The 26,728-nt window shown below is 48.5% G+C and overlaps 9 protein-coding genes across 9 annotated transcripts; 5 read left to right on the top strand and 4 right to left on the bottom strand.

Annotated features, from left to right (window-relative positions):
- The first annotated feature begins 2,301 nt into the window (after positions 1-2,301).
- On the top strand, positions 2,302-3,389 carry EDB82DRAFT_36788 (glycoside hydrolase). Its single transcript, XM_025731161.2, has 3 exons — positions 2,302-2,831; positions 2,891-3,143; positions 3,197-3,389. Exons 1-3 carry the CDS (start codon positions 2,385-2,387, stop codon positions 3,238-3,240), a joined length of 744 nt encoding a protein of 247 aa, XP_025590213.1. The 5' UTR covers positions 2,302-2,384; the 3' UTR covers positions 3,241-3,389.
- EDB82DRAFT_36785 (uncharacterized protein) lies at positions 3,197-5,411 on the bottom strand. Its single transcript, XM_065607566.1, has 4 exons — positions 4,868-5,411; positions 4,747-4,819; positions 4,171-4,681; positions 3,197-4,110 (listed from the first exon to the last, which is right to left on the bottom strand). The coding sequence occupies exons 1-4, from the start codon at positions 4,980-4,982 to the stop codon at positions 3,448-3,450; spliced, it is 1,362 nt and encodes a 453-aa protein (XP_065465473.1). The 5' UTR covers positions 4,983-5,411; the 3' UTR covers positions 3,197-3,447.
- A 626-nt stretch (positions 5,412-6,037) lies between these two features.
- EDB82DRAFT_36747 (uncharacterized protein) lies at positions 6,038-9,465 on the top strand. The gene is made up of 10 exons (XM_065607565.1): positions 6,038-6,270; positions 6,325-6,369; positions 6,424-6,495; positions 6,547-6,699; positions 6,752-6,823; positions 6,889-6,963; positions 7,021-7,440; positions 7,491-7,922; positions 7,974-9,119; positions 9,173-9,465. The coding sequence occupies exons 1-10, from the start codon at positions 6,268-6,270 to the stop codon at positions 9,437-9,439; spliced, it is 2,685 nt and encodes an 894-aa protein (XP_065465472.1). The 5' UTR covers positions 6,038-6,267; the 3' UTR covers positions 9,440-9,465.
- Positions 9,466-11,139: 1,674 nt separating this feature from the next.
- EDB82DRAFT_470713 (COP9 signalosome complex subunit 5) lies at positions 11,140-12,212 on the top strand (the record flags this gene model as incomplete). The annotated part of the gene is made up of 2 exons (XM_025731165.2): positions 11,140-11,167; positions 11,218-12,212. 2 exons carry the CDS (start codon positions 11,140-11,142, stop codon positions 12,210-12,212), a joined length of 1,023 nt encoding a protein of 340 aa, XP_025590217.1.
- Positions 12,213-15,558: 3,346 nt separating this feature from the next.
- EDB82DRAFT_550349 (uncharacterized protein) lies at positions 15,559-18,705 on the top strand (the record flags this gene model as incomplete). Its single annotated transcript, XM_025731167.2, has 2 exons — positions 15,559-15,678; positions 15,739-18,705. 2 exons carry the CDS (start codon positions 15,559-15,561, stop codon positions 18,322-18,324), a joined length of 2,706 nt encoding a protein of 901 aa, XP_025590218.1. The 3' UTR covers positions 18,325-18,705.
- A 35-nt stretch (positions 18,706-18,740) lies between these two features.
- EDB82DRAFT_36668 (uncharacterized protein) lies at positions 18,741-21,461 on the top strand. The gene is made up of 2 exons (XM_025731169.2): positions 18,741-19,821; positions 19,875-21,461. Exons 1-2 carry the CDS (start codon positions 19,067-19,069, stop codon positions 21,265-21,267), a joined length of 2,148 nt encoding a protein of 715 aa, XP_025590220.2. The 5' UTR covers positions 18,741-19,066; the 3' UTR covers positions 21,268-21,461.
- Positions 21,400-23,031, bottom strand: EDB82DRAFT_570998 (uncharacterized protein; the record flags this gene model as incomplete). The annotated part of the gene is made up of 2 exons (XM_065609909.1): positions 21,400-22,357; positions 22,429-23,031. The coding sequence occupies 2 exons, from the start codon at positions 23,029-23,031 to the stop codon at positions 21,656-21,658; spliced, it is 1,305 nt and encodes a 434-aa protein (XP_065465471.1). The 3' UTR covers positions 21,400-21,655.
- Positions 23,032-23,744: 713 nt separating this feature from the next.
- EDB82DRAFT_485539 (40S ribosomal protein S19) lies at positions 23,745-24,816 on the bottom strand. Its single transcript, XM_065608239.1, has 3 exons — positions 24,687-24,816; positions 24,332-24,395; positions 23,745-24,276 (listed from the first exon to the last, which is right to left on the bottom strand). Exons 1-3 carry the CDS (start codon positions 24,717-24,719, stop codon positions 23,921-23,923), a joined length of 453 nt encoding a protein of 150 aa, XP_065465470.1. The 5' UTR covers positions 24,720-24,816; the 3' UTR covers positions 23,745-23,920.
- A 529-nt stretch (positions 24,817-25,345) lies between these two features.
- EDB82DRAFT_519960 (Zinc/iron permease) lies at positions 25,346-26,365 on the bottom strand (the record flags this gene model as incomplete). Its single annotated transcript, XM_025731173.1, has 1 exon — positions 25,346-26,365. One exon carries the CDS (start codon positions 26,363-26,365, stop codon positions 25,346-25,348), a length of 1,020 nt encoding a protein of 339 aa, XP_025590224.1.
- Between the last annotated feature and the right edge of the window lie 363 nt (positions 26,366-26,728).

Below are 26,728 nucleotides of genomic sequence, written 5' to 3'. Positions count from 1 at the left end.
TTCTTGCTCGATTGTGAGTTTTAGTCTAGGGTAAGTTCCATTTCAGTGACACCAGGATTAAAAGCTTTTATCAAACTGAACGCAAGTAAATAATTACAAAGAAGATATCATTATGCCAAGTTTTATGGTACTTTTTCATGCCAAGATATGGCATTCATTGTCACAAAGAGTTTGAGTGCCGTCAAGTTGAGCGCACCCCCCAGGGATGCGTGACACGGACACCAATTGACTAACACATGTTCAAATATCTCGTGGTCAGGCTTCATGTGTAACTCATAGGAACATTCAAAGCCCATAGAATCCTCTCGATATTCAATCTTGTACTTTGGTGTTAAAATCGGGCGGAAACGATGCATCATGGTGATATGTAAGCCTATTTGCCAGTTTGAGGTCGGGTAGTCCATCATCACCTCTTCAGCATCATCTCAACACTCACTCACTGTACGCAAGGAATACGAGAACATGAGTTACGTTTATGAAATAAACTGTTTTATTGATTCATGTAGAGTATATTTACTTCAGACTTGCGTGTGTTTTGTATGTTCTGCCTGCCTGTATGGTGCCACCAAAACATCTCATCAATATAATCTTTCCCAGCGTGTTTCTCTTTCACATACGACCATACCTACCAGAAAATACGGGATCCCGTCCGCTCTCCCATAGTCAAGCTGGTAAGGGGCGGATTAGTAGTTGGGTCGGTGACGACCAGCGAATCCCCGCTGTTGTATGTTTTTGTTGTTTTTTGCATTGAGGGTATAGTGGGCAAGACGTAGTATATCTAGTATCATTTAGTAGCTACAATATTATCAGACAACGACCGTTTGTATTGTTTTCCTTTAATCTGTCAACTGTAGCAAGGTGATGAGTCTCTGGGTTCTTAGACTATATCTTTGCTGATCGAACGTGGAGCTCATATAAACCCACACAATGTTCCCACTTCGCCTCTCTCAATAGACAAAGTCCCCGGCTCCATCACGAGACAAGCCCAACAATGAAATATTCGTCTTTGATCAACTGAAACCTATGAGATAGTAGTAAGAGATACTACTTTGAGGTACCTGGGTAGCATGCTGTTCTTTATCGGCCATTTGTGATGGAAGTCCCCAACTGTCAAGACAGTAAGTGAACACTCATATCGATCAACTCATAAGCTTTCTGCTGAGATATCGAGACATCAAGTTTTCGTCCTTAGAGTATAAAGTCTAAAGTAAATGCTGCCATAGTATGTTTCTCTCTAAAGGTTAATGTGAAAGGAGAGTACGGCCACCTGGTAACCAGTTTCCAATGTCGCGGGAGCATGTTGTGAGTTAGCCACAATACATATGAGAATATGATTGAAAACTATTGTTATAAGTATCGAACCCATATTGAACTGTTTCTATCCTCAGAAGAGAGATTCTTTAGAGTACGCGAGTTCCTCCCATCTTGGATCATCCAGAACGCAATGCTTAACTCGACATTTGCCAACGAGAACTACGCAGGTCCAATTCGCAAATGGCATAACGATAAACTGAGATGGATTGTTCATGATCAAAATAAAGATCCTTTAAGATTGGTCACAAGAGAATCCGGAGGAAAGGTCCCGTTAAGAATACGGATCGGCGGTCCGATTTGCGACTATGTATATGACTGGAAGCCAACGAAGCAACGACTATAAATGCATACAGCAGGAAAGGAGCATTATAGTATGCACCCTTGCGAGAAAACACTAGATTCAATAGGTATTGGTAGTGTTTCTGTGCCTCTATTCGATCGACTCTTGTTGGCTGAGCCAAACACTCAGCAATGCGTCTCATGACCTTGACCAGCGTGCTCAGCGTGAATAACAACTGAGACCACTGGCTTGAATAATATTGGAAATAGACAACTTACATCTATCGTTATGATACCAAAGTCATTTATTTGCTACGTGGTATTAGACAATGTTAACGGCAATGTGTATAAATCTCCAAGCACATGAACCATGAAAACAACTGGACTTTTATTCTCAGAGCTTATTGTTCGGAATGTCCTTGCGTCTATCCGTAAACCAATTGTAGTCAACAAAAACGATGCTCAATTAGGACCATCAGATGAAAGCTCCGGATATTTTGTTTCCCAATTCGTCCTCGCCAAGGGAACCCTTGTTCTATCTTGACAACCTTCAAAAGTCAAAATATTATAGGAAATTCGTTTCAATGGTGGGAAATATTTCATCAAATGTTTCCGTCCCTTTAAAGTGTTACTTCCAAATGGGGATTCCTCCGAAGGGCGGCTATCGAAAGTATATGCTATATCGCTCGGTATATAACTTGGAGATGTTTTCTTAATCATGATGAGGGAGCATCTTTTTCCATATCCGTCGCCATCATCTTTCTGTTGATCTCATCTCAAATACAATCATCATGTATATCTCTCTTTCTCTTCTTTGCACGGCTGCCCTGGCTGCTGCTCATGGCTACGTCGAGACTGCCATCATTGGAGGGCAGACGTACCAGTTCTACAACCCCTACCAAGACCCCTACCAGAACCCTCCTCCTAAGCGCATCTCTCGCGCTATCCCCGGCAACGGTCCCGTAGAAGACGTCAATTCTGTTGATCTCCAGTGCAATGGATACACTGCCGGTGGTATCACGGGTAGCCAGCCAGCTGCCCTTCACGCCGAGGCCGCAGCCGGATCAACTGTAAACTTGAAGTGGACTCTTTGGCCCGACTCTCACGTTGGACCTGTCATGACTTACATGGCTCGCTGCCCCGACTCTGGCTGTGATGCTTGGATGCCTGGCACTCAGAAGGTGTGGTTCAAGATTCAGGAGGCTGGACGTGATGGAACCAGCAACAATTGGGCTTCTGTATGTATACTCCCATGGAAACCGACATTAGCATTGTGACTAACATATCGTGATCACAGTCCGTTATCATGAAGGCTGGCAACAGCGGCGTCAACTACACCATCCCCCAATGCATCAAGCCTGGCTACTACCTCGTCCGCCACGAAACCATTGCTCTTCACTCTGCGACCGGATACCCAGGAGCCCAGTTTTACCCTGGATGCCATCAGCTCAAGGTGACGGGAAGTGGCAGCACCGCTCCTTCAAACCTCGTTTCGTTCCCGGGCGCTTATGCAAGCAGCGACCCTGGTGTCACCTACAACCCTTACCAGGGTGAGTCATATCTGCCCGTAGCCTTGTTGTAACGTTTGCTAACTGGTGTGCAGCTACCACTTACAAGATCCCTGGCCCTGCTGTGTTCAAGTGTTAAATTCAGTATTGAGTCGCTTGTAGCAAAACTCATTCTTTCCACTAGCTGGACTTTATTCTTTGACATATTTGAGGTTCGGGCATATGAAATTGTTGTATATAAGTGGTATCAGACATGAACTGCACATAGTATTATAGTCCTTCAGATATCAAACCATATATTACACCTCTGGTAGTGCCAATTTCTCTTGAGGCATTACAATGCACATTATTTGTTAGGGGGTGTCCTTGTCCCAGAGGAACTGAAAGTGGCAGCCCTCTTAACCACCTGAACCACCTCTCCGGTAGGAGACTCAGTATGTACCCACCAATGCCAGATGATCGCCAAAAGAACAACAAAAACAGTCAAAGGGATGGCGATCCACCACATGGTCCAGAACAAAGGCGTAAGTCGAATATCCCAAGTCTCACCATCCTTGTGAACCTCGGACGAAAACAGCTGCGACCCAATAACCGTGGCAACACCGGTCGTAGGCAGAAAGATCATGGTGATGGCAGCAATGACCTTCATAGAGTTAGAGTCTTGAATCATGACCATTGAGTCCTGTTGAGTGACAAGGTTGAAAGACAGCGTGATTGCGTTGTCGATGCGCTTTTGCAGACTGCTCAGTCGTAGTTGACTAGACATGAACAAGGAACGTCTGTACTGGAGAGTTTCGCGCAGTTGTTTAAGAACCGGCTCCCGAGTTGTAGGCTGTTCAGCGTGGCTATGATTGCCTACGTTGTGAAGTGTTGCATCTACAAGCATAATGCACGACTCGATTACTTCGCTTATGTGAATGATGTGTTTGGCGCAGTTGTGCATGGCAGAGAAGGGAACTTTGGAGCTCATCTTGCGGACGTTTTTTGAGTTGGAGTATTCGAGGATCAACTATAGCGAGTGAGTTGAAAGAACCATGGATTAGGATATAGCGAAAACGGGAAGACTTACATGTTCCAGAGGACCAAAGATGGTGTTCATTTTCCATACAGTGTCGTCAACTTCAAAGTAAAGCGCATCAAAGATAAGATCAAACAGGATATACGGATCCGTGGACACATGTTGCCACGCCTTTGCGGCAACAAACTCATTAATCCTCTGCCTTAATCTAGGCGTGGCTCCGAAGCAGACCAGCGTAGTACTCCCACTATTCTCCACACGCAGAAAAAAGCCCGCTCGGTGCCAGCTGTAGTCGGCCTGCGGGAGAGTGGAAGTGTGATATCCCATGGCAGCAGCGCGATTGTCTACTTCAGGAGTGCTGCCGGGGGTTTGCTTCACGTCAATGTTCTTGCAGAGGAAGTGGAACCAGGAGCTGGAGCCATGATTGTCGGTGGCCCTTCCGAAGCTGTGGCTTACGGATTGGAGACGTTCTTTAGTAAAGTCGCTTGGGATATTGAGGATATTGAAGAGCTCGATGCATTGAGAAAGGGCATCTCTACGGGGGAGATCGAGAGGTGCAAAGCTTGAAATGTTAATCCTCCCTTGGTTCACAGATGCAATATCTCTTGTGTGTATGTGAGGACTTACACAATTCTTAGACTCGCTTTTTGTCGTAAACATCGAGCGTTGGGTTCAATGTACCAGCGACCTTCAGGATGATCTGCAAATATGAGAGGAAGGGTCCTGTTTCCGAATGATTGTGACATACCATGTGTTATTTCCCAAATATTGAGCATCCATTGTGGAAAAGCAACTGCCAGCGGTGTCTGAGTTGCTTCTTGAGCGAATGCATCATACGGATTTGATCTTTGAGTCCACGACATAATAAATGTGTAGAGATGGTTGGGAAAGTAGACGGTACAGGATGAATGATACAGGATGAACCAGCATCTCTTTGAATGCTTTGATACGTCTGAGTCCTCCTGTTACATCAAGGAGCCATTCTTGTTGAGTCCTATAAATGCAAGCGCCGGCCTCATTTTGATGGCGTCCAACCTATTCCTACCACACACTACATGGATCTATTTAGAGATAACAGTACAATAGTTTATACTCTGCAGCCTCTAAGTCCTGGGAATGGCACGCGTAGAGTCTAGACCAAGCCATGTTTCAACCACCACCAAAAAAAAAAAGCGCCATGATCGCCGTTAGTAAACGGAAATACCACAACTCGGTCTAGCGAAATAGAATTATTAAGCTTTCTGACCCCTTGGGTTACACTCGTGCTGGGACCGGTCTAGTCCCCAAGTTTAGCTCCCCAGGGCTGAAGAGGCGTTTTAAGACCAGGGGTTCCTATGGTTTGTCCATCCTATCAGAGCTGGCACTATTGTCAGTAAATTGCTTCTATTGCTTCTTATCTGCGACTCACATGATGCTCGAGAGGGTTTCACAAAAGTGCAAGGAACGTTGCGTCTACTTATCAAATCCTCAAATATACAACACCCATGTCGCCCAGCATACCGTTTTCGGAGAGTAAATCAGACCCTGCAGTTGAGGCGGCGTTATACCTCACAAGGCAACCTATCCTAACGCTGCATTTGCGACAATATAGTATGACAATGCCAGGGGTTAGTGCGACGGCAGGGCATTCTCGACAAGCCACGGCTGAGAGACTTCTGATACTACTCTCAGGCCGAGTGACATTCTAGAGTCTCAGCCGCTTCTAATAGTTTCGTGTTGGATTCCCTCAAAGTGGATGTTATGGGAGATGCCGTCTTCCGACTCCATCCTATCATAGTCTACAGCATGATGAGGCTGAATGCACGAGGTCGAGAACAGTCACTCCTTCCCCTTGATATTTCCAGCCATGAGCGGCTATTATCTCCTACCGAGTGAACGGTTTGGTTCCAGACCTGGCTCTCCGGTGGCGAAAGAAAAGGTACGGGGCGCTTCCCATCGAGATAGTTAGATATCAACCTAAGATGGCGTGTGGTATCCATCCACCTGGGTTCAGCTCGTTTTTACTAAACCAACCTGGGGGCTCCTTTGTGAAAAGCCTTTCTCCGTTTATTAGCGGTCAAGAGAACCGTTCATGAATCCTAAAGACCTGAAGTCCTTCTCATTCTCCTCATCTCGTCTTCTATCATCCATCCATTCATTATTTGAACCATGGTATGTCCTTCTTTTGAACCTCTCTCTTCACTCAGCTATTGACACATGTTCCAGGCTCACGCACACGGAGGACATTGGGACCCCAATTCTATTGGAAATGTGAGTCTTCCTTTCAACGTCTCCATGGTCGAGGTCAAGACTAACACTATCAAGTATAATCAGACCCCGCCTCCTGTACATCATCAAGCTCACGGAGGTGCATATACTCCTGGCAGCTCCGTCGTTGTACGCTGCCCTCCCTTCTCCTTCTTCTCCTAACATTCTCACCTTTCGTAGTCTTACCCGAACCAACCATACACCCATCCTTATCAACAAACTGTGTCTCCGCCTACGAGCCCTCTATCAGCGCAGTCAACTGGCTACGTCAATCCCCATCTTTCACATCACCCAAGTCAACAAAACACTATGCAGTACCACCAACAGCCCATGGTTAGTATACACCTCACCTTGATATGTATCCATCACTTGCTAACCAACCCAGGCTTTCAATGGTCAACAAAGCGTCGTCTATGAACACCAGGGCTCGGGCAGTGGTCAGCAGGAAAGTCCAATGGTAAAGCTCTTCCGTGGATGTTTTTGTTTCTAGAGTCCTTCTTTTCTAAATTGAACATTTCTTAGCAGAACAAAAGTGCCACTGCCCCCGTGACTACCACGGCTCTCGCCAACACCAACAGCAATCAGAATGAGAAAGAAGTAAATAATGACACCCTCCTTCTATCAGTGCATTTTCACTAATAGGACATTCTCTAGCGAGCGGAAAAGGAGTTCCCTGTTAAACTCAAAGGAAGCAAGCACTTCTTCGAGCCACGCTCCATCTACCGTTGGCGCAACCCAGTTCTATACCAGAAACCTGGATACAACTACACCAACAATGAGGCCAAGATAAGACATCGTGACTACGCTGGCCGTGTCGAGTACAAGACTCGCTCGGATCGGTACCTTCACTCCAACGATGGCCATCTTCGCAACATGTACGTCGCATGTGTTGATGACATTTACGAAGGGCCTGGTACTTCTACTTGGAAGAGAACCTACGTCCGCAAGGTTGCACCCCTCAAGGTGCGCATTGCAACATGGATCATCGACTTTAGCTATGATCCGCAGAGCTGGGAGGACTGGGGTATTATGGTGTTGAGGACCTTTCCTGCGGCTATTGCCATGATGCTTGTTGTGAGTTTCACTATCGATATCTACAAACCCAGTGATACTGACGATATTAGTTCTGGGAAGGCAAACCAAATGTCATCAGACGAAAGCTCTACTATGCCCCCATTCTCTACAAATACCATGGCGATGCCAAAGTCTGGAGCAACCTCCACGAGAACCGAAAGGGCCTCTCACTCATGGCTCGTAATAACACCATCTATCGCATGCTACGACCGCGATATTTATGCTTCCTTCGAGAGGCCTTCAACGATGAGATTAGGGGCGTAGATGTCCGCAGCGTTGAGGAGTGGGAGAACAACGATGGCCAAGATGTCAACCTTGCCTATCTATTCGTCGCTTACTCTACAGAGCACTTCAGCCATAACTCTCAGGAGGATATGATGGCTCTTCATCACATTGCCGAGACGGCTTGTCGAGCTGCAAAGTTACCTGCGTACTGGATCGCTTGTAGTTGTATGCGCGATGAGAACGAACTCGAGTCTGATGTGAGTCCCTTCCTATTCCTAGGCACTATCTCATTTTACTGACTATACTAGGTCTATCGTATCTCGGATGTTCTCCGCGGTTCAGACAGAATGGTCATCGCCGTCGGAAGAGGCAAGGGGTCCCAGGCCGGATCTTCAGGCAAAGCAAACACCGAGTCCCTCCTACGAGAATGGGGCAGCCGAATGTGGACATTCCCAGAGGTTCTTCTGAGTCCAGGCCGTACCATCTCAATCTACACTCGTGATGGCAACCTCCAGTCCCCTATGGTGGTCGCCAAGAACCAGTTTGCCGCTCAGGTTTGGACATACATGGACTCTGATGTGGCTCGTCACCTTATTGACCACTACCTTGGCTCCATCAGCCTCAGTCGTCTTGAGCAGGCTGTTCTCGCACTCAAGTGTCTGTACAGTCGCCATACAACCGAGTATCTCGCAGGTGACCAGGCATATGCGCTCATGGGTCTCTTGAGACTTCGACCACAGGTTGATCGAACCGACACTGCCTTCCAAGCTTTCTCTAGACTTTCTTTGGCGAATGACTCAGATCAACTGCTTGAGCGATACATTTGCACGCTTCCCCTAACAATTAATCAGCCTTGGTATGACATGCAAGATGCATACGAGTCCTCTCTCTGGGATATCACACCCTACTGTCAAGTCGCCGGCATTGCCGACAATGACACTATCATCATAGACGGCGCATGGGGCATTTCTATCCGCTGGAAGGCCTTCTATCCAGTGTACTGGTCTACGGGCCCATCTTGGAAGAGATGGTTCTCCGAACTTGCGGTCGAATGGAATGGAGGCTTCTTCATCATTGCCGTCTCCCTCCTCGCAACAGGTGCTCCTTTAGGTTCATATGGGGCAGCCTACATCATCCCTGGTGTATTGTTCCTTCTTTTGTTCCTTTACATCTGGATGATCACGCCAAACTTGGTCCGTGTTATCTACAGTGGCAAGTTTGCCGCCACCCAAGCTGAGATGTTTGGGTTTGAGGGCCATCTTAATGCCCCCACTATTGAACGATCTATCTTTGGTGGCGCCTTTGGTCGTCTGGCCTGGTCTACGAGCGGAAGTCTCCTCAGTCGCAGTGTGATCAATGAGTTTGGTGAGCGAGTCGGAATTGATCCATGCAGAGATCCCGAGGTCAGGATGAAGGTTGAGCGAGCCAAGCAAGCTCGTCCTGGTGAGATGAGGGTAAGTAATAGTTCTATTCTGGACTTTACCTGTTGATTGACTAACATCACTAGATCTTCACTCTTGTTGACACGTACAACATGGAGTTGACCCTGTTCGAAGCTGTCAGGCCACCAGTCACTCTCATGTTCTGCGCCTCTGAAGGCGGAATGCAACGAGCTATTGGATGCTCGTATGAGTGGGAGACGCAAACCATGTATCGAGAGACTGTTCTTCGGATGCCTACGACTGCTTTAAACCGTATGGATCGTGTTCCCCGATTCCGCATGGGCATTCAGAGACCGCAATATCCATCTGCTCCCTATACCGGCGCTGTTTAGTTTGGCTCACACCTTTTGAATTCTATGTACATGTACAAGCGAGGCTTTATTTTATCTTTCCTCTTTTCTGTTATCTCTGAGGTTACGCGTCGGAATGGTCATAGTTTGTGTTTCATTATCATTTACAACTCTAACATATATGTTCACGGGACAACATTTGGTGGACGCGTGGATAACTTTGTGATAATGGCATTTTGGTGTATCTGATGGCACGCATGGTTTTCGGGCTTCTCTAGCAAGGACATCCATTAAGGTTTAATGTCGAGAAATATAATAATGGCCATCTAGTTCTCCCTGTGACTTTCTCCTCCTATCCTTCCTTGGAGTTCCCGTCCATGGAAAGCTCCTTTTGACCTAGGCAATCTCCCGATTTCTACTATCCCTCTCTACTCAGTCGCCTTTAAAACACTCTCACCATGCCAGCTCTCAGGGTTCCAGCCGAGTTACCGGCCACGAATTCTATACCATCATTCGAATATCTCCAGCGACGAAACCACGTCCTTCATCGTCGGGCCCACGGCGACGGTCTGAAGGACAATCTCATACCAATCTGCCTTGCATTCGGCGGCTTCGGCATCGTGATCTGTTTGGCTCTCGTACCAGCATATCTCAAAGGCCGTAGGGAAAGAAAGAAGATGGTACCAGTATGAAGTGGTGAGAATGTGATGAGGATCTTCCAACTCTTGGTGAGAAAACGCTAAGTATCCATTGCATTAGGTTAAGAGATAGTGAGAACAACATTCCGAGTTAAATCGGGTTCGAATTCTGGTAAGAGCACAATATGGGTTTAAGTTTTACCGCGTATCTATTTACATCCTACTAATGCTTTTGTTCAGCTTTTATACTCGTGGGAAAAGAAGGACATTTCGATGCTAAGGATTGGTATTTGTGTATCTGGTTGGCGTTTATTGGCATTTTGAGGATGGACGAATGTAAACGCATAATTTGAGGTTATACTTTGACCGGTAGGATATTGAGCTCTCAATAAAATCCTGATTCTTCGCAACATAGATTGCGATTCCAGTGAATTCTATCCCTCGCCAGTCCGAATCACCACAAGAGAAAGAATTGCGCCCATGATGAACTTACGATATGACTTGAAGCTATTCCTGCCACAGGAACCAGTTTCTGGTCAAGTTTTATCACGAGGCTGAGGCATTACAGTGGAAGTTGAGCAGGCGCTTTCACTTTTAAATTTACTACATCCAAAAGTCGTGCCAATGATGAATCCATGAGAATGAAGCTATCATGGCCTGCATGATAGATTCGCCCAATGGCAGTTTGAGAACTACCATCACTCTGAGAACTGAGGTCTTGCACTCCAACATAGAGTTGAGCAAACAAATAAAATCTTCCGAGATTCACTCACCAGGTAAAGCAATTGCGCCAATGATGACTCCATGAGAATGAAACTGCCCTTGCCTGTGGACAGGAGCACGCCATATTGGAGACTGAGGTACTTACAAGGTCGTTTGTTCTTCTAGGCTAGAAACAAAGTAAAAGATATCTACTATTAATCCTTGAAATTACAATATTTTGAATGCTCGAGAGCCCTCTATCAAATAAGACGAGGTATCCTTGACGTGCACAGCTCTTATCGATAAGGGGCGGGGCAGCTGCCTTGAGCATCCAACATCAACTGGTGCACTATCGAACTATAACCTTTCTGATTCTGCATATTACAACAAAGGGCCGTCAAAATGGAGGCATCGGCTCTCAAAGCATGGGGTATGCTCTTCACTACTGGTGCAAATAACTAAAGCTAACCACTGTGACAGAGTTGGACAATAATGTCCAGTTAGTTGACCCCAAACGCGACGCTCTCTACAACTTCGATGCCGATGCTCAAAAGGTCATCAATAAGGAACAACCGTGGAAGCAAGATCCCAGTCACTTCAAGCATGTACGAATAAGTGCCACCGCCCTCATCAAAATGACCATGCATGCCCGCTCCGGCGGCAATCTCGAGGTCATGGGCTTAATGCAAGGCTACACCCAAGGCGACACTTTCATCGTCACCGACGCATTCCGACTTCCTGTCGAAGGAACAGAGACTCGAGTCAACGCCCAAGACGAAGCGAACGAATATATTGTCGAATATCTAGACCTATGCCGAGCCCAAGGGCGCCAGGAGAACGTCGTGGGCTGGTACCACAGTCACCCGGGCTATGGATGCTGGTTGAGTGGTATCGACGTGGACACTGAAGCCATGCAGCAGCAATTCCAGGATCCATTCCTTGCTGTCGTGATCGACCCCGATCGTACCATTAACTCGGGCAAGGTTGACATCGGCGCCTTCAGAACCTACCCAGCCGACTATAAGCCCAGCAGCGCTGTCACCTCAGATGGCACCCAAGCAGTACCCCTCGCCAAGGCCGCCGAATTCGGTGCTCACGCAAGCCGATACTACAGCCTAGAAGTCTCCCACTTCAAGAGCTCTCTCGACTCCCACCTCCTAGAGCTACTTTGGCACAAGTACTGGGTCCAGACACTCAGCCAGAACCCGCTCATTACGAACCGAGACTACGGCAATAAGCAGTTGCTTGATCTGAGTTCCAAGATCAAGGAGGCGACGACAGGTATTACCCGGAGCCGAGCTGGCCAGGGCATGATGATGGGAACAAGCACAAAAAGTTCCGACAAGGCAGTGGACAAGCTAGCCAAGGAAGCGAATTTGATTGCTTCCAAGGAGCGATCAGGTCTTATTGCAAATCAAGTCAAGGCTAGCCTTTTCAACGATCTAGGGTCCGCGTCGAATCCTGCGCCGGAATGAAGCATGATGGACTCACTTTATGGAAATGCATGTAGCACAACAAATTCGGCATAGATGGCGTTAAGAGGTCAATAAGCAATCTTTACTTTTCTTCAGACTAATTATTCCGCCCTGGTGTTCTTCTATAGATCAGAGTGAGTGAGATGGGCGGAAACGGCGAGATGTAGGATCCTCAACTATATCATCATGCGTAAAATTGACGACAGTGAGAATGAGGTGATGTTACTGTCACGGCGAACTATGGCAATGCTTGAAATTTCTCGTCCTTTTTTATTCAGCCAATGTCTTGTAATTGGAGCATGTTAATACACGTATTTACATACTACTGTAGCAACCAGAGGTACCCTACAGCAACTTGGAAGGTTTAATAATGCTAAGGCACTTGATGAGTGTGGACAAGTAAACAGCACTGCATGCTTGATGTATTAGTAGTAACCATGTTGTTCTTGCAACGGGTGGAAGCTTGCATGGTTTCAAGTTACGTGCCCGTGCCCGTGCCCGTGCCCGTGCCCCGTAAAGCCATCGGCAGTGTTACCAATGGGCAACTCACAAGGCGGAGATGATGGGTCTATGTGAATCTAGACGCTACGCGTGTGCAACTGAGCACGTTGTGTTGTGGCTCGAGATGCAGCTCGACTGGGCAACGATCAACCCAGTTAACCGAGCACGCGAGCACCTAGAGAAAGGTAAAGCGAGAAGATCATCTGAGCTAAGATAGGACTCACTTTATTTTCAGAAAGACCCAAATTGTATGGTGACTACTCTTTCTTGATAAAGACTCGATTAGGAACAAGTGACAGCTCAAGCACTAGAAGAAGTCGAAGAGACAGGCCGTCTTTGTGTGGATGGAGTCATGAGAAAGGGTGTGTTGATGCGTTCAGTGGCTCAAAGCTAGTCTAATACTGACGAAACACGTCAAGACGTCACCCTCGGTTACAAAAGTCATTAGCCATCGACGTCTCAGTCTCAGTTCTCCTCTCACATGTTGATGTAGGTACTCGGGTATTGCCTCGACAGCCAACATGAGAGTCAGTCAGTCAGTCAGTCAGTCAACCAGACAAACAAAGAGACGACACGGCACTTGAAGCATCTCTACATTTTGTGTCCATATTTAACATTCATCCTTGACATGTCTCGACACCATCTTTCTTAATAGAATTTCCTAATTCATGGCATCCTGATGCCGATTTTGGAACCCACCCTAGACAAGGACAGGGAACGTGAAACTGACGTCGCTATTACTTCTTTTTCAGTTGTAGACGATGTGACGTCATGCGATCACTTTAACGTCGAGCTAACAAGAGCTTTGACACGATCGATCAGCCCACGCGCGGCAGATTAATCGATGGGCCTCTTTCCGCTCCCTGTAGGATTTGCAGGCTCAGCACGGCACCAAAAGCACCTATAAGGGAAAGAAAAAAACAGGACAGGCATTAGTACGACTCTACAAATCAAATCAGAACAAAGCTGTCAAATTTGGGCCATTACGCGTCATTGGGTCAGGAAATTAGACTATGACGATTTCTCTCATGAGCTCCTACTAAGAATCCATGATGGCTTGGCCTGGCCCTTTTCTTTAATTCAGTGGAGACCTGGGGAGAGCTCTAGTCTTTAGTGCTGTCGACTCAGTAATTAGAGCTCCCACCTTTCTGGGCGGTCTCCAATTTCATTCCAGCCAAGACCATGTTATCCTTGTTTTTCTTCGACTCCAAGAAGAGATTATCGGAGGCTCATCGGCAATCCTTGCTTGGGTATAACATCAAGGTATCAACTATCATGACGCAGGTAGATCATTCGTTTTAATGCGCCGAAGCGAGAGCCCACTTTGGTAGATCCGGGATGAAGATGTCGGGAATAATTCAAAAATTAATATCGAAGGATTGATTCAGTATCAATCATGTCAAAATTCCATTATCGTCGATTCACCAACAAACACAGAGATGCCAGGGTGAAAGGACGCACAGGGTCAGGTCAGACTTGTACCACTGATCAATTCCTGGCAGCGCGCAAGCAGTGAAAGAAAGACTGCATCAGATCTTTCTCTTTTCTTCTCTTCTCTTTTGACTGGTCTCACTTATTAGCTCTCATTTACTGAACCATCTAGACAGGGGTCGGTGAGACATGTTGCAAGATTTGATGAGTTTTGCCTGGACAACCTGCATTATGGGCTGACTTTGACAGTGAATATGTCGACAGTAACAATGAACAAACTGTGGCTTGTGATTGTCAACGGCTTTCACTTCATTTCATATCATATCACGATCCAGCGAGCCCTGATCGTCGCCAAGCTATCATAGCAACAAGGGATAGTGTAAACGCTGAGGCTTGACAAGGACGCCCACCCTCAACTTCTCCCCTGGCGCTATGAAACCATCTCTAATTGGGGATAAAAGTACTTCTTCAGGATGTAAAGATGTAACCCTGATTATCTTCAGCTGGTGCCCTGGTCTGGACTAGCAATATTCCTTCATCCTTTTTTCCCCGATCATGGTGATGGATGGGAGGATGGATCGCAATACATTGTATGGATGATTCGTCTGACCCCCTGTCTAGATTAGCAAGATACCCTTGCTAGCCGTAGTGTTCACTCCGGATTCAATGTCATAGCCAAGCAGGGGTGGCTGCCAGCAAACCCAGCACAAACAATAGTGATTCAATGAATGGATACCAATGCCAATGCCAATGCCAATAACCCCGGGGGTCAGTATGCCCAGTGCGTTTAGTTGCCTTGATAGCTACTCTAGCATGTAGGAGGTAGCGTTGGCGCTGTATTGGGGCCTGGCCAACGATTGACAGTCTTGTCCATGGCCCCGATGACGTCCTCGATCACCGTCGTCGCCCTTAGCAAACGTCAACGTCACTCCCTTCCAACCACCAATTCTTGCCCGGATCCAGCCAGGGAAAAAACGTGTAACTCAAGGTAATGGCAATGGAACCTTGGCTTGGCTAACCCCGTCACCCCCATTGCATTACTTAATTGTTCCCTCCGTTCCTGCCTGTCACGGGAAGTCTCCTGAGCAAAAAGTATATCATATCCAGCCTCTCTCCTGCCTTACACCAGGTCTCCTTTCCCGTTTCATTTTATCTCCCGTCCAATACCTAATAACAATACCCAACTGCTTTGTGATACCCATCCCCTAGGATACCAAACAACAAACAGCTTTTCCCTTTTTTTATCATCACCCACCTACGTTGTTACGAAACGCCACGTCTAAACAAGTCCTCTCATAATAACATCATCGCCTCGCCTCATCTCTTCCTTTTCTAGAGTCATCAGCTTAACGTCATACTTTTCGGTGGCATAACGACTTAATAACGAGATATACCCCATACACCGTTGCCTATCATGTCTACCGGTGCAAACGTCAACAAACCTACAAACGTCCAAACCAAGGAAGCCGACGTCAACCGCAAGCTCCAAGTTTACGGAATCATCTCTGCTTTCCAGAACGGAAAGGTTCCTTCAGTGAGTATTTCTAACTCGGTACGCAAATAATCACCCCAAGCTGACACATAATGCCTCCAGAACGATCAAATCGATGTCGCCCTAAGCAGTTTCCTCGCCTCTCGCGCCCTCTCTGGCCGTCACGAGAAGCTGTCCGCTGAAGGTCAGGAGTTGGTCAAGGATGCCGCCAACGCTATCAAGCAAGCCAAGCACCTTCTCCTTTCCAAGAACGAGGGAAACTTGATCCAGGACTTCATCTACCAAACTACCCAGTTCGACCCCAAGGCTGTCAACACACCCAACGCTCCTGTCAGCAAGGATGCTGCCAAGCAGGACGGTGACCAGGCTCTTGAGGGCTTGAGGACCCTCGGCCAGCTTCTCATCACCAACGGCCAATTCCGAAAGCTTCTCTCTGATGCTACCGTTCTTTTCCGTGACATGGCTGGTGATGCCGCTACCAACGCCGCTGCCCGTGTTCGACCCTCTCAGGAGCAGCTCCAGCAGCTCGATGAGCCTGCTCAAGATAACGTCTGGCACGAGGCCCCTGATTTCTCCAAAGAGAACTTCAAGCATCAGGCCAAGGGCATCTATAGCGGAAACCCCAAGCAGGATGCTAAGGACATCGCTGCCGCTGGTGTCAACTCTGCCGCCCCAGGACAGCAGGGTAACCTCCAGCCCAACCAGAGTGCCCAACCTCAGGCCACCACCGGCCTCGAGACTGGCAACATTCCCTCCACTGATGCTGCTCGTGACGCCGCTCGCCAAACCGACCCCCAGGCTGGCAAGAGTGCCGCCAAGCAGGTCGCCGAGCAAAAGCTCGACAACAAGATCGACCCTGAGACTAAGGAGAACATCCTCCAGCGCAACGAGGAGTACCGCCGTAAGGCTCACGACTACTTCAACAAGAAGATGCCTCAGGAGCGCAAGGACCAGACTATCTGGCGCCTCAAGAAGATGATTCTTGAGTGCCAGCAGCACGAGGACTACTCACAGGCTATTCAGACTCTCCTCCGCTTGGCTGAGACTTACAGCCGCCACGGTCGCACCGTTGGCCAGGGATCCACCACAACTGCTAAGGACGCCCGCGGTGGTCTCGGTGCCGCTGAGCGCGATCTCCGAACTATCATTGAGCGATTCGCCAACGGTACCTCGACTGAGGACCTCTGGGAGGCTATTGGCCAAATCTACCGCGATGCTGATAACGACCGCGAGCTCAAGGATTGGTTCAAGGCTATGGACTCTTACATCCGCCGATGCCTCCTCCAGCAGGGCTACATCCTCGAGGACCAGTCCACTCGTGAGTGGGATCAGCTCTACGACCAGGGTCGATACCTCCTCCGCAACAAGTACCGCGGTCACACCGACCGCATTGTTGACGAGATCAAGTTTCTTGCTGATCAATTCGACCAAGATCCCCAGAACCACGCCTTTGCTGAGTCTCTCACAAAGCTTTTCAAGGATCTTGGCAACGATAAGGACGGCAAGCCTGTCTTCAAGCCCCATCTGCTCAAGGACTTGAGGGATGTTATCATTCCCGCCGCCCTGGAGAACATTGCCTACGTCCCCATTCCCCGAATCGAGTACACCGATTCCCAGTTCGATGCCATCATTGAGAACCTTGTTCTCGAGAGCGACAACTTCGCTCCCAACGTCCTTGAGGTCTCCAGCGAGCACTACTTCCGCTGGGGCCGCAAGAAGATTGCTAACAAGAACCACCAGACCATGGAGGTCAAGGTCGCTGGCATTCAGATGGACCTTCGCGACGTCAGCTTCCACGTCAAACGCAAGCAGGGCTTCCCCTCTCTCACAGACACTGGTGTTGCTGACATCGTCCTCCCCGGCGACGGCTTCTCCTTTAAGATGAAGGTGTCCACCGCTGACAAGAAGGACCGTCAGAACTACTTCAAGGTTGAGAAGGTTGACGTTGACTTTGCCAAGATTCAGATCAAGGTTAAGAAGTCCAACCACAAGTTGCTCTTCTCTATTCTGAAGCCCATCATGCTCAAGGTCATTAAGGCTCCTCTGCAGAAGGCTGTCGAGAAGGCCATCAAGGACCAGTGCAACAAGCTTGACCAGCTGTGCTACCAGGTCAAGCAGGAGGCCGAGCGCGCCACAGCCGAGGCCAAGAACAACCCTGAGAACGCTCCCAACATTTACAACCGCTACTACACTGCCGCTCAGAAGCAGTTCACGCAGAAGAAGCAGAAGGCTGAAGAAATCGCTTCCGATAAGAAGGCCAACATTGCCATGACCAAGGAGGACAGCATTTTCCCTAACATCGACCTCCCTGGTGGCATCAGCACCAAGGCCACCGAGTACAAGGAGCTTGCCCGCAAGGGCGACAAGTGGGAGAGCCCTGTCTTCTCCATCGGTTCTGCTAAGAAGAGTACCGATATCCCTGCCGCCCCCAAGATCCAGCGCAAGGCTCACCCCGTATCCAACCTCGGTCCTAAGGACACCAACGCTGACTACGACTTTTACCCTGCTGGCAACGGACACCAGCACACTGGTAATGGCGCCATGAACGGCAATGGCTACCACGTCGGTCACGGAGACGGTCTGAACGGTGGCGTTAACAGCAAGCACCTTGCTGGCAATGGCCTCAACAACGGCCAGATCCCCACGGGACAGGTCCCTATGGCTGGACAGACCATGAACACTGTTTAGAACCCTTGTGACGAGGATGCCAACTAGGCACAGGAAAATAATTGTGGAGGATTGTTGATGCTTATACCCATGCCCCTGCACTTGAGTTGTCTTTATTCTCTTTTGTTTTTGATACCACACTGGGAGCAACGACTGGCGGATAAAGCACAAGACTGTGCTTGGTTAAGAAAACTACAGGTTTATTAATTAGTGAAATAACGGCCGTTTCGTTTCCCCTTTGTTTGAGGGCATACACGATTATTTGATAGTTGAAATTGACCCCTTTACCTTGATAAATCTTTGATCATGTGTATTTATTGTGAGCATGATTGTGACATAGCGTGTAGAATGACAATTAATACAGTCTACCAGTCGCTGTCTGTGCTGTGCTGTGCTGTGTTGTGCTATGCTATGCTATGGTTGTGAAGTGGGGTTGGTGCAGAAAAGGTTTAGTGACGTATAGCCTCAAGACGACGTCACCATGGAGGGACAAAGTTACGTGCATCTCGCTCTTGGAGAAAGCCTTTATTCAACGTTGGATACTTGCTAAGATAGGTAGGTAAGTAGATGCAGCGATATCTACCTAAGTAAGTAATCAGTGCTATTTACGTACCAAAACTTCTCATAATCGCTACCATCGCAAGTCATAACAAACATTTTGTCATCCACCAAATCCTTTTCTTTATTCTTCTGGATTTCATATCCTTCCTGTCTTTCTCATCTTTACTTTTCCCTATAAGTCCTCTATGAAACAGCGTACACCATGACGTCTGTGACTCTAGCACCTGAACAGGTGCATGCTCTATTTGACATTCTCACACATTACGAAACATACACCGAAATACAAGGCTTCAAGTCTCCAGATGCAATCACAGGCTACGGTTATCCCTTTGCGAGAAAAGTGGTTGAGCCACAGACTACACAGAGCGCCCCACCAAGTACAGGATGGAGAAGTTGGGCTGGAACTCCTGCCAACTCAAGACCTGGAACGCCCAAGGGCAAGGATACAAAGGACACGAAAGAGCCGGTCAGCAACGACGGTGATGATGGCAATAAGCCCTCCACAGCCCCTATTCTTCAGGCGATGCTAAATAGGTTCATCCTGAAGCTTCCCGGCATCAAAGATCTACCACGAGAGTTTTGGTCTGTTCGAGTACAAGGCTTATTGACAAGACTTGGAGAAGCGGAGTTGTCGGAGAGCTATGACAAGGGCGCCGTGGGAACAAGAAAGGTGTTGGCCACAGGGTCAAGCGGCTTGCTTGAGATGGTCAGTCGAGGAGTCTTGGGCGGTGTCAAGCAAACGCATCCTTTAGATAAGTCTTTGGACAAGAAGGCCGGTAGCAAGGTTGAGTACGATCGCACCAAGGCGACGGATCTAGTCAAGGCTTGGAACGATGTTGTCGAGGGACTGGTCTATGGAACTCTAGCGGATGAAATGTTTGATCATTTTAGCAAAACTCCCGATGTTGAGAGTCATTCTCCTGTCATTGGTGCTGCGGCGGAGTACGCCATCATTCAGTATGTTGTTCCCTACCAGTTCACTTTTACTCACATCTAACCAAATCATATAGCCTTGCTACTTTCATACACCACATCTTTGTCCTCTCCCCTGAAGGCCGATATCTTCTCAAGCTCCTCGAAAACATCCACGGCCTAATCCCTTACAAGATGATCAAGCAGACGCTACGGATGGGCAATGCCGCCGGTATGATCAACGGCATGATGCGCCTACTCCTTGCTAAGCTGAGTGTCACCAGCGTCACCAACTGGATCGGCCTGACCGCCAACGCTGATGATGGCATGAACCTATTGCAGCGAATCATTTCTCTGGTGTTGTCTTGGGATGCTGGAGAGTTCCGCAAGAGCGCTGACAAAGTCGAGAAAGCAAAGGACAGACCCAGTGATGAAATGCTTGAGGCGATTCGTCAGTACGTTGCTCTGAGTCGTGATGAGCACAAAACTGTCAGAAATGCCAGCGAGGAGCACGCGCAGTCTATCATCACAGCTATTTTCAACGGCTCCAACCCAACATTGGCAACCCAACTCGACGATCAGAAGCACGCACAGTGTCTTGAGTATTACTCCACACTTCTCTCGGTCCGCGACCGCGAGGGCATAACGACAGCTTTCTGTCGCCAGCCTCCCGATCTATTCACTGCAACAATCAAGGATTTATTCGCGGCATATGAGCCCATGATCCGTACGGTGCACTCTCAAATAGATCTACGCGAGCACATGGAGTCGGCACAATTGTTCATCGACGAGTTTATAAAGACCAGTAAACCAAATGATTCTGGCAGCCTGCCCACTGTCGATGACTATGTTGGTTTGTTCATGAGAAACCGAGAGCTCATGTATAGGTGGGTTCACGCATTTGCGAAATCGTGCCCTGATGTCTGGAAGGAGATGAAGAGTTGGACCCAAGATGCTGTTCTCAAGTTCCGTCAGGAGCGGAAGCCTGTGAGCATGGCAAAGGGTGAACATTCAGGCAAGACGAGCAATGGCACAGTGAGCATGAGTGCCATGGACGAGAAACTCAATAAGCTGTTCCAGTCTATCCCTGAGAAGACTCAGAAGGATGTACTCAATGCTTTGGATAACCACGCCGCCTACCTCGCACAGGTCGAAGCTCTTTCCCTCTGCCGTCTCCAGCGCCTAATCGACTCGGACGACTCAGAATCCGGCAACATGACAGGTCCAGGCATGTATCTTTCGCGCTGGCAGAGTCTTCTCGATGCCACGCCCATCACACCAGCCTCGCCCAAGGGGCCAGTCCGACATGGAAAGGATGTCAAGAGTGCCATCACCATGGGCAAGACTGGTGTCGAGGGCACGGAAGAGGGAAGGGAGCAAGCACTCAAGGCAGCAAAGGAGGAGGCTGAGGAAGGACCAGAAGCACCTAATGTGGATGTTGTCATCGGAACTATGGCTGACGGGTTTCGAGAGATATTGCAAGAAACTTGAAGTAATACGAAATGATATGATCACTTGAAGAGGATTCATGGACTGGATAGAAGCAATAAAGGATACAGTCGTGGGATACGAGCATAAAGAATTGATAGCGAATGTTCTCCAAATTAAGATAATTAATGAATCCCTTGATACATGTCAAACCCTAGTATCTGCTGTACATGGCCTTCTCACCGCCTGGAGCTCTCTGGAATATCACCATACTTAGTCCCTTGGCGTTACCGATTCCGACTTCATGTCGAGGTAGCATTGGCCATCCAAAAACGTGAAGCTCCAGGGGCTTTTCACAACATCCCATCCACACCACTCTCGATCATTATCGTAAACGTCATTCGTAATGCATTGTCTCGTAGATGCTCGTCAATCGTTCTTGGAGCGTTATTCAGGGTTGCGAACTGTATTGAGTATGTTCCACGACACTCGCTGAGCAGTTTTCCGGACTTGTGAAGTTATACCGTCTAGGAGAACGGTCTCGGATCGGTTCTCTCATAATTCTGCAAGGCGAAGCGCTCCTCGCTCTTGCGCCGCCAAGCTCGCGTGATCGTCCAAAGAGGCTCCTTTGAGCACGGGGGAATGTGTTTCGCTGTCGTTCACCGCTTTCAAGTACGTCAATTGGTGCTTCTATCACCGGTGTCGCGGGAAGAGGCTTGTTGACGTTTGCGTCCCTAAGCAGGTTCTTGCTTCTGTTATGAGCACTCATAGTCCTGGCAAACCCGACGATAGTGGCTGTCGCCCCTTCTGGACACTCTTCTATCTGGCCTACTCGATAGGCGAGGCCGTCAAGAAGATCGTCGATCTCTGCTGAGATGCCAGCTGGTGACGTGGGTCGTATGCCGGTCAGGTCGATATGGTCGGCATTCCTTATATCCTCATCGTCGGATATGACTTCTATGTCTGAGTCGTCAGGGAGGATGTCACCAAAGTCATAATCCTGGGGGTCAGGTACAGGCTGGTCTTGACCCTGGTCTTTACCACGAAAACTTCTGTCCGTTTTCCGAATAAGATATTCTTTCTTGACGAGTCGATCCCTCCACAGTAATCTGATTGTGACCCCAGTAGCTTCTGACAACCTTTTTACCAAAAGCTGCATGGAATGCAGTGCTTTCGGGAGAAGTACACTTCGAAGACAGGGCGAGTGCCATCATTCCAGCGAACGAGACGAAGCTTGTGCAGATGTTCCATCGTGATGTTGTCCAAGTCTTTGGTGATTCCGAACATTTTAAGGAGAACGCAGATGCCATGAATCGCGAGTTTGACTTCAACATGGGATCCGAGAAAGATCCCATCAGTGTTCGTGCCCCTGCGATGGGGATTGTCATAGGGGCGTCTCATCTTCAAGCCAAGGATCTTACCCATGGCCACCACTCGTCTCGCCCAAACACTATTTGGAAGTACGCCGGTCTTTCTGTCGAGAACATCGCCATATTTCCCGAAACCATGGCCTGATTCGGCAGCGGCTAAAACAATGCGCTGTGACTGAGGTGTCGCGACGGCGATAAAACCCACCGTTTTATTCTCTAGCTGACGTAGTATATTAGATCGACTGAGAAAAGGTTTTGCTCTCTGGTGGCTGAATTGGAAGGAGATGTTAGCTCCGAGCACCCGGATGGTGAGTGCTGTTGTTTCAGGGTCGATTATGTGGTAAAAGAAGATGAGTGGCGATGACTTGCTGATGGAAGACACAAATGTCGGAAGCACCTCTGCCACTTCCTCGGAGCTTTGCATGTTTGCCGAGGGTAAGTTTGTAGCAAAAGACATGTTTGACAATGAAGAGTGATATCTAGTGGTGAGTTAGTGTGAGTTTCTTAGATGAGATGTGAAAGGAATTGGAGTTGGGGCACACTTTCAGTTCACTCCGCTTCAGATGATAAGCTTAGATCAGGAAGGGAATCATCGAGAGCATCGTGATTCACGACCGCTTGCTCCCTTTTCCTAATGCCGACAATTTTGCTCACCTCTGGCATAGGGGGTTCTCCAAGGAGAATATCTCACACAGGAGTTCTCAACACCACGCTCATAACTGATGATTCAAAGAAAGAGTGCGATCGTGAAGCGTATATAGCTAGGTTGATAGTGATCGTGGGCGTATGTTTGAAAAGCAAGGGGATAACTGCTTGAGAGGAACTCATTCAGAGGCACTCAGTCATCGCGATAGCCTCACTTTCTCCGAGTCAAACAACGTATGAATAAAAGCAGGAGAGATCTTCGTATTCCTCGAAGAAGAAATGAAATGTAACAGGATATTGCGCTCAGAAATAAAAGGCGCTGGCGCTCACGATAAGTTGCCCTGAGGCAGGCGAATGGTGCTTGAGGGGAGATCAACGGAGATCCCATGAAAGGGGGGGGCAATATCCACGAGCAGCGGCCAAGGAGCATAACATTCACGTTTCAGATCCAAGTAGGCAGCAACCTAGATCCACAGGATCACACACAGAGAAACACATTCACAGAAAAACGAATCGACCATGGGATGAACGACAAGTTGGACGGGTGCAATTTGACCAAACCGAATGACCCAGAGTCAGGGGAATCTCATTCATACATGACAAAATCTATGACCCAACGCCCAAATCCATTGCCATTGCTACCATTGACCGGGTAAAGAACCGCCAGACTTTTTTCGAGTTAATTTGATTGAAGACTAAATTTACTCGTCATCCTCCTCCTCCTCGGCCTCAGCGGTGGTCTGGGCAATACGGTCCAAATCACGCTGACCAGCCTGGGTGATGCGGCGGCCACCCTTCTCCTCGTCCTGCTCAAGGACACCGATCTTCTCAAGAGACTGCATGACCTTTCGGTCGACGGAGCCGGAAGCATCGACGTGCTTGGAGGGACGGCTGCCGCGGTTCTTGGCGGTACCGTGGACCTTGCGGAGACGGCCGACACCGACGGTCTTGCGAAGGTAGACGTGGCGGGCGATAGAGGCAGCACGGACGTAGAACCAGTCAATGTCCTGGGGAGGAAGCTCCTTGGCAGGACCAGTCTTGACGGTGTCGACCCAACCTGAGTTGGTCAGTCAGCATTAATCTTGTTGGTTTAGAGTAGATGAGGGTCTTACCAGGGATGGGAAGCTTGCCCTGACGCTTCAAGAAAGCAGAGTAGGCAGTGATGAACTTCTGCGCCTGCAGTCACAAAACCCATTAGCATGATTCCGTCGTCAGAAGTCTTTCGACTCCCTCGCGCCTGCTCCTCAATCCCATTTGTACCCAGCCCTACAGCGCATAGCAGCCGACACAGCGTTTCGAGTATTAATATGTAATATTTCGGCGCTGAGCCAACGCCATCGCAGGGGGGCAAGCGGTTCTCGTGGAAATTGTGTTGCCAAGTCGTCGAGTAGAGATCGGGGGGTATTTTTTGCCCAGGAATAATCGATTCCTTCGTTTCCTGTGTAATTTCTTTTAGGGAGTACCTACATCGACATCGCGAACAGTAACTCCGCCGGCCATTTTTGCGGTATTGGTTGGGTGGTTGGGTGGGTGGAGGGAGATTAGTCGTTGGGTGAGGTTGTCGAAGCGTCGCGATGGTTGAGCTCGAAGATCAATTTGCTAGATTTGGTGTTCATTTTTTCGCTGTAGGGTTTTAAGGCCCTACTCCACTTTTTGCACAGTCTTTGCCGTACCGTGCATTGGTCTTTCGCACTGTATGTCAAAGTGGATCAACTTTCGGAAATATCACACATGCAACCAAATGAGGAAATGTCCGTATAAGTCACTGGTAACTTACCAGTGGTAAGACTACATACACACATCACCCGCTTTATGCTGTACCACTTACTATGCTTCTTGACGACTTCATGCGTGCAGTGGATGCACCATCACTTGGCCATCCATTCACTATTCGCGTTCCAACAGACGATAGGCAAGCTGACAGCGCATATCCCAAAGCAATCATGTCACAATGAATCAAGTGAGAAGGAAAAGGGCTTTCATTAATAGTAGAAACAACAATAAACAGTCCAGGTATCAATTCTATCCGTCTAACGCAATGCGAAAAAAAAAAGACTACCATGTCCCGATCCAACTCCACATGAGAAAAGACTATTTTCGCAACGTTATCTTCCACTCTGATTACTTTATGCCCATTTGGCGAGAATAGCCATAACAGCAACACCAAATGAGACGCAAGCAAATGCCAGCAAGAGGATCTTGATGGGGGCCTTGCGCATGTAAGGGTTGAACATGAACTCATGGGCGAGGAGCTCAACCAGACCAGTGTACATGAGAATACCAGCACTGATGGCATCGAAAATTCCGTTGATAAGCTTCTGGTCGCTGGCGTTGTTGGGCTTAGCTCCTATGCCAGCAGCAATACCAATGGGAGTCGACAGAGCGAAAATGAAACCGAGCAGATACGGCATCCACTGTCGGTTCCTAGGCCAAGGAGCAACAGCCAGACGTGAACCAAGACCGAGACCCTCAAACATCTGGTGAAATACAAGGACGATCAAGAGAACCGTAAGCTCATCAGAGGCAATCGTGCCGAGAGTGAGACCGATGAATATGCTGTGGAACACAACTCCGAACTCGAGAATGAAGATGGCGAGAAGTTGGCCAGCAAGTCCACCCTGCGCATCGCCTTCCTTGTGCTCACGACCATGGGCAAGGTGTTCATCGCCTCCAGGAGCGTAGCCGGATGCCCTGCGGTCTCCGGTCTCGATGTCGGTGCTGGGTGACTTCTTGGCAATGACTTCCATGGCAGGGTCGAACTCGTCAGAGTGGTTGTGCTCCATATCGGCGTTGCTGAGACGAGCGGCGAGCATTTCGACGAAGAACATGACCATGACGGTCATGAGGGCGATTGCCTCGGCCCAGTCGTAGCCACCCAGGCGATCCTCGAGACATTCGTCGCCCAAGTTCTCGACGGCCGGGACCAGAAGATGCATAAAAGCTGTCGCTATAATAACACCGGTACCGACGAACTTGCAAATGAAGAAGGTAAATTTGGGTACGGGGATCGTCTTCTGGCGCGCCAGGAAAATAGGCAAGATTGCGCCAATGAGCGAGGAGGCCATGATGATGAAAATTGCGCCGATTCGGAGACCTCTACGGCCGAGATCGACGGCCTCGCCATTGCACTCTGCTGCGTCGGCCATTTTGTCGAGTAGAAGATGTCGAGAGAAAGAGTGTGGTATGTAGGCGAAGGCGAAGGGAACCAACCACCTTATGTACGAGATATCCGCACGACCCAGAAAAGATGCGCGGGTCAATAGGTAGTAGGCTACTAAGGTAGACTGCGGGCCGTGAGGTGAGGTAAGGGTTGTAGTCGAAAAAGATGTCGTCAAGTGCCAAGACGTAAAGCTGTACAGTCAAGGATTATCTCGATGCCTTTTTCCCCAAAAAGGAAGCAACCAAGGGTAATCGTGCTGTTTGATTCGGGCGAGATCAAACCGCCAAGACGCGAACTAGTAGTACAAATTGCTACGAAATGTTTTGCTGCTGAGAGATTCAACTAAGAT

The sequence above is a fragment of the Fusarium venenatum genome (genome assembly GCF_020744135.1).
Source record: "Fusarium venenatum strain MPI-CAGE-CH-0201 chromosome Unknown EDB82scaffold_1, whole genome shotgun sequence".
Lineage (NCBI taxonomy): Eukaryota > Fungi > Ascomycota > Sordariomycetes > Hypocreales > Nectriaceae > Fusarium > Fusarium venenatum.
This window is presented reverse-complemented; position numbering and strand designations above follow the sequence as displayed.

Bases quoted from the DNA above. Each gene is read 5' to 3' on its own strand.
- EDB82DRAFT_36668 (XM_025731169.2), top strand. From the start codon at position 19,067: ATGACGTCTGTGACTCTAGCACCTGAACAGGTGCATGCTCTATTTGAC. The intron at 19,822-19,874 runs GTATGTTGTTCC...CAAATCATATAG, and splicing joins GCGGAGTACGCCATCATTCA to CCTTGCTACTTTCATACACC.
- EDB82DRAFT_36788 (XM_025731161.2), top strand. From the start codon at position 2,385: ATGTATATCTCTCTTTCTCTTCTTTGCACGGCTGCCCTGGCTGCTGCT. The intron at 2,832-2,890 runs GTATGTATACTC...TCGTGATCACAG, and splicing joins CCAGCAACAATTGGGCTTCT to TCCGTTATCATGAAGGCTGG. The intron at 3,144-3,196 runs GTGAGTCATATC...ACTGGTGTGCAG, and splicing joins CACCTACAACCCTTACCAGG to CTACCACTTACAAGATCCCT.
- EDB82DRAFT_36785 (XM_065607566.1), bottom strand. From the start codon at position 4,982: ATGTCGTGGACTCAAAGATCAAATCCGTATGATGCATTCGCTCAAGAA. The intron at 4,820-4,867 runs GTATGTCACAAT...TCATATTTGCAG, and splicing joins TATTTGGGAAATAACACATG to ATCATCCTGAAGGTCGCTGG. The intron at 4,682-4,746 runs GTAAGTCCTCAC...TAACATTTCAAG, and splicing joins AAAGCGAGTCTAAGAATTGT to CTTTGCACCTCTCGATCTCC.
- EDB82DRAFT_485539 (XM_065608239.1), bottom strand. From the start codon at position 24,719: ATGGCCGGCGGAGTTACTGTTCGCGATGTCGAT. The intron at 24,396-24,686 runs GTAGGTACTCCC...TTGTGACTGCAG, and splicing joins TTACTGTTCGCGATGTCGAT to GCGCAGAAGTTCATCACTGC. The intron at 24,277-24,331 runs GTAAGACCCTCA...TGACCAACTCAG, and splicing joins GGGCAAGCTTCCCATCCCTG to GTTGGGTCGACACCGTCAAG.
- EDB82DRAFT_36747 (XM_065607565.1), top strand. The intron at 6,496-6,546 runs GTACGCTGCCCT...CACCTTTCGTAG, and splicing joins CTCCTGGCAGCTCCGTCGTT to TCTTACCCGAACCAACCATA. The intron at 7,923-7,973 runs GTGAGTCCCTTC...TGACTATACTAG, and splicing joins AGAACGAACTCGAGTCTGAT to GTCTATCGTATCTCGGATGT.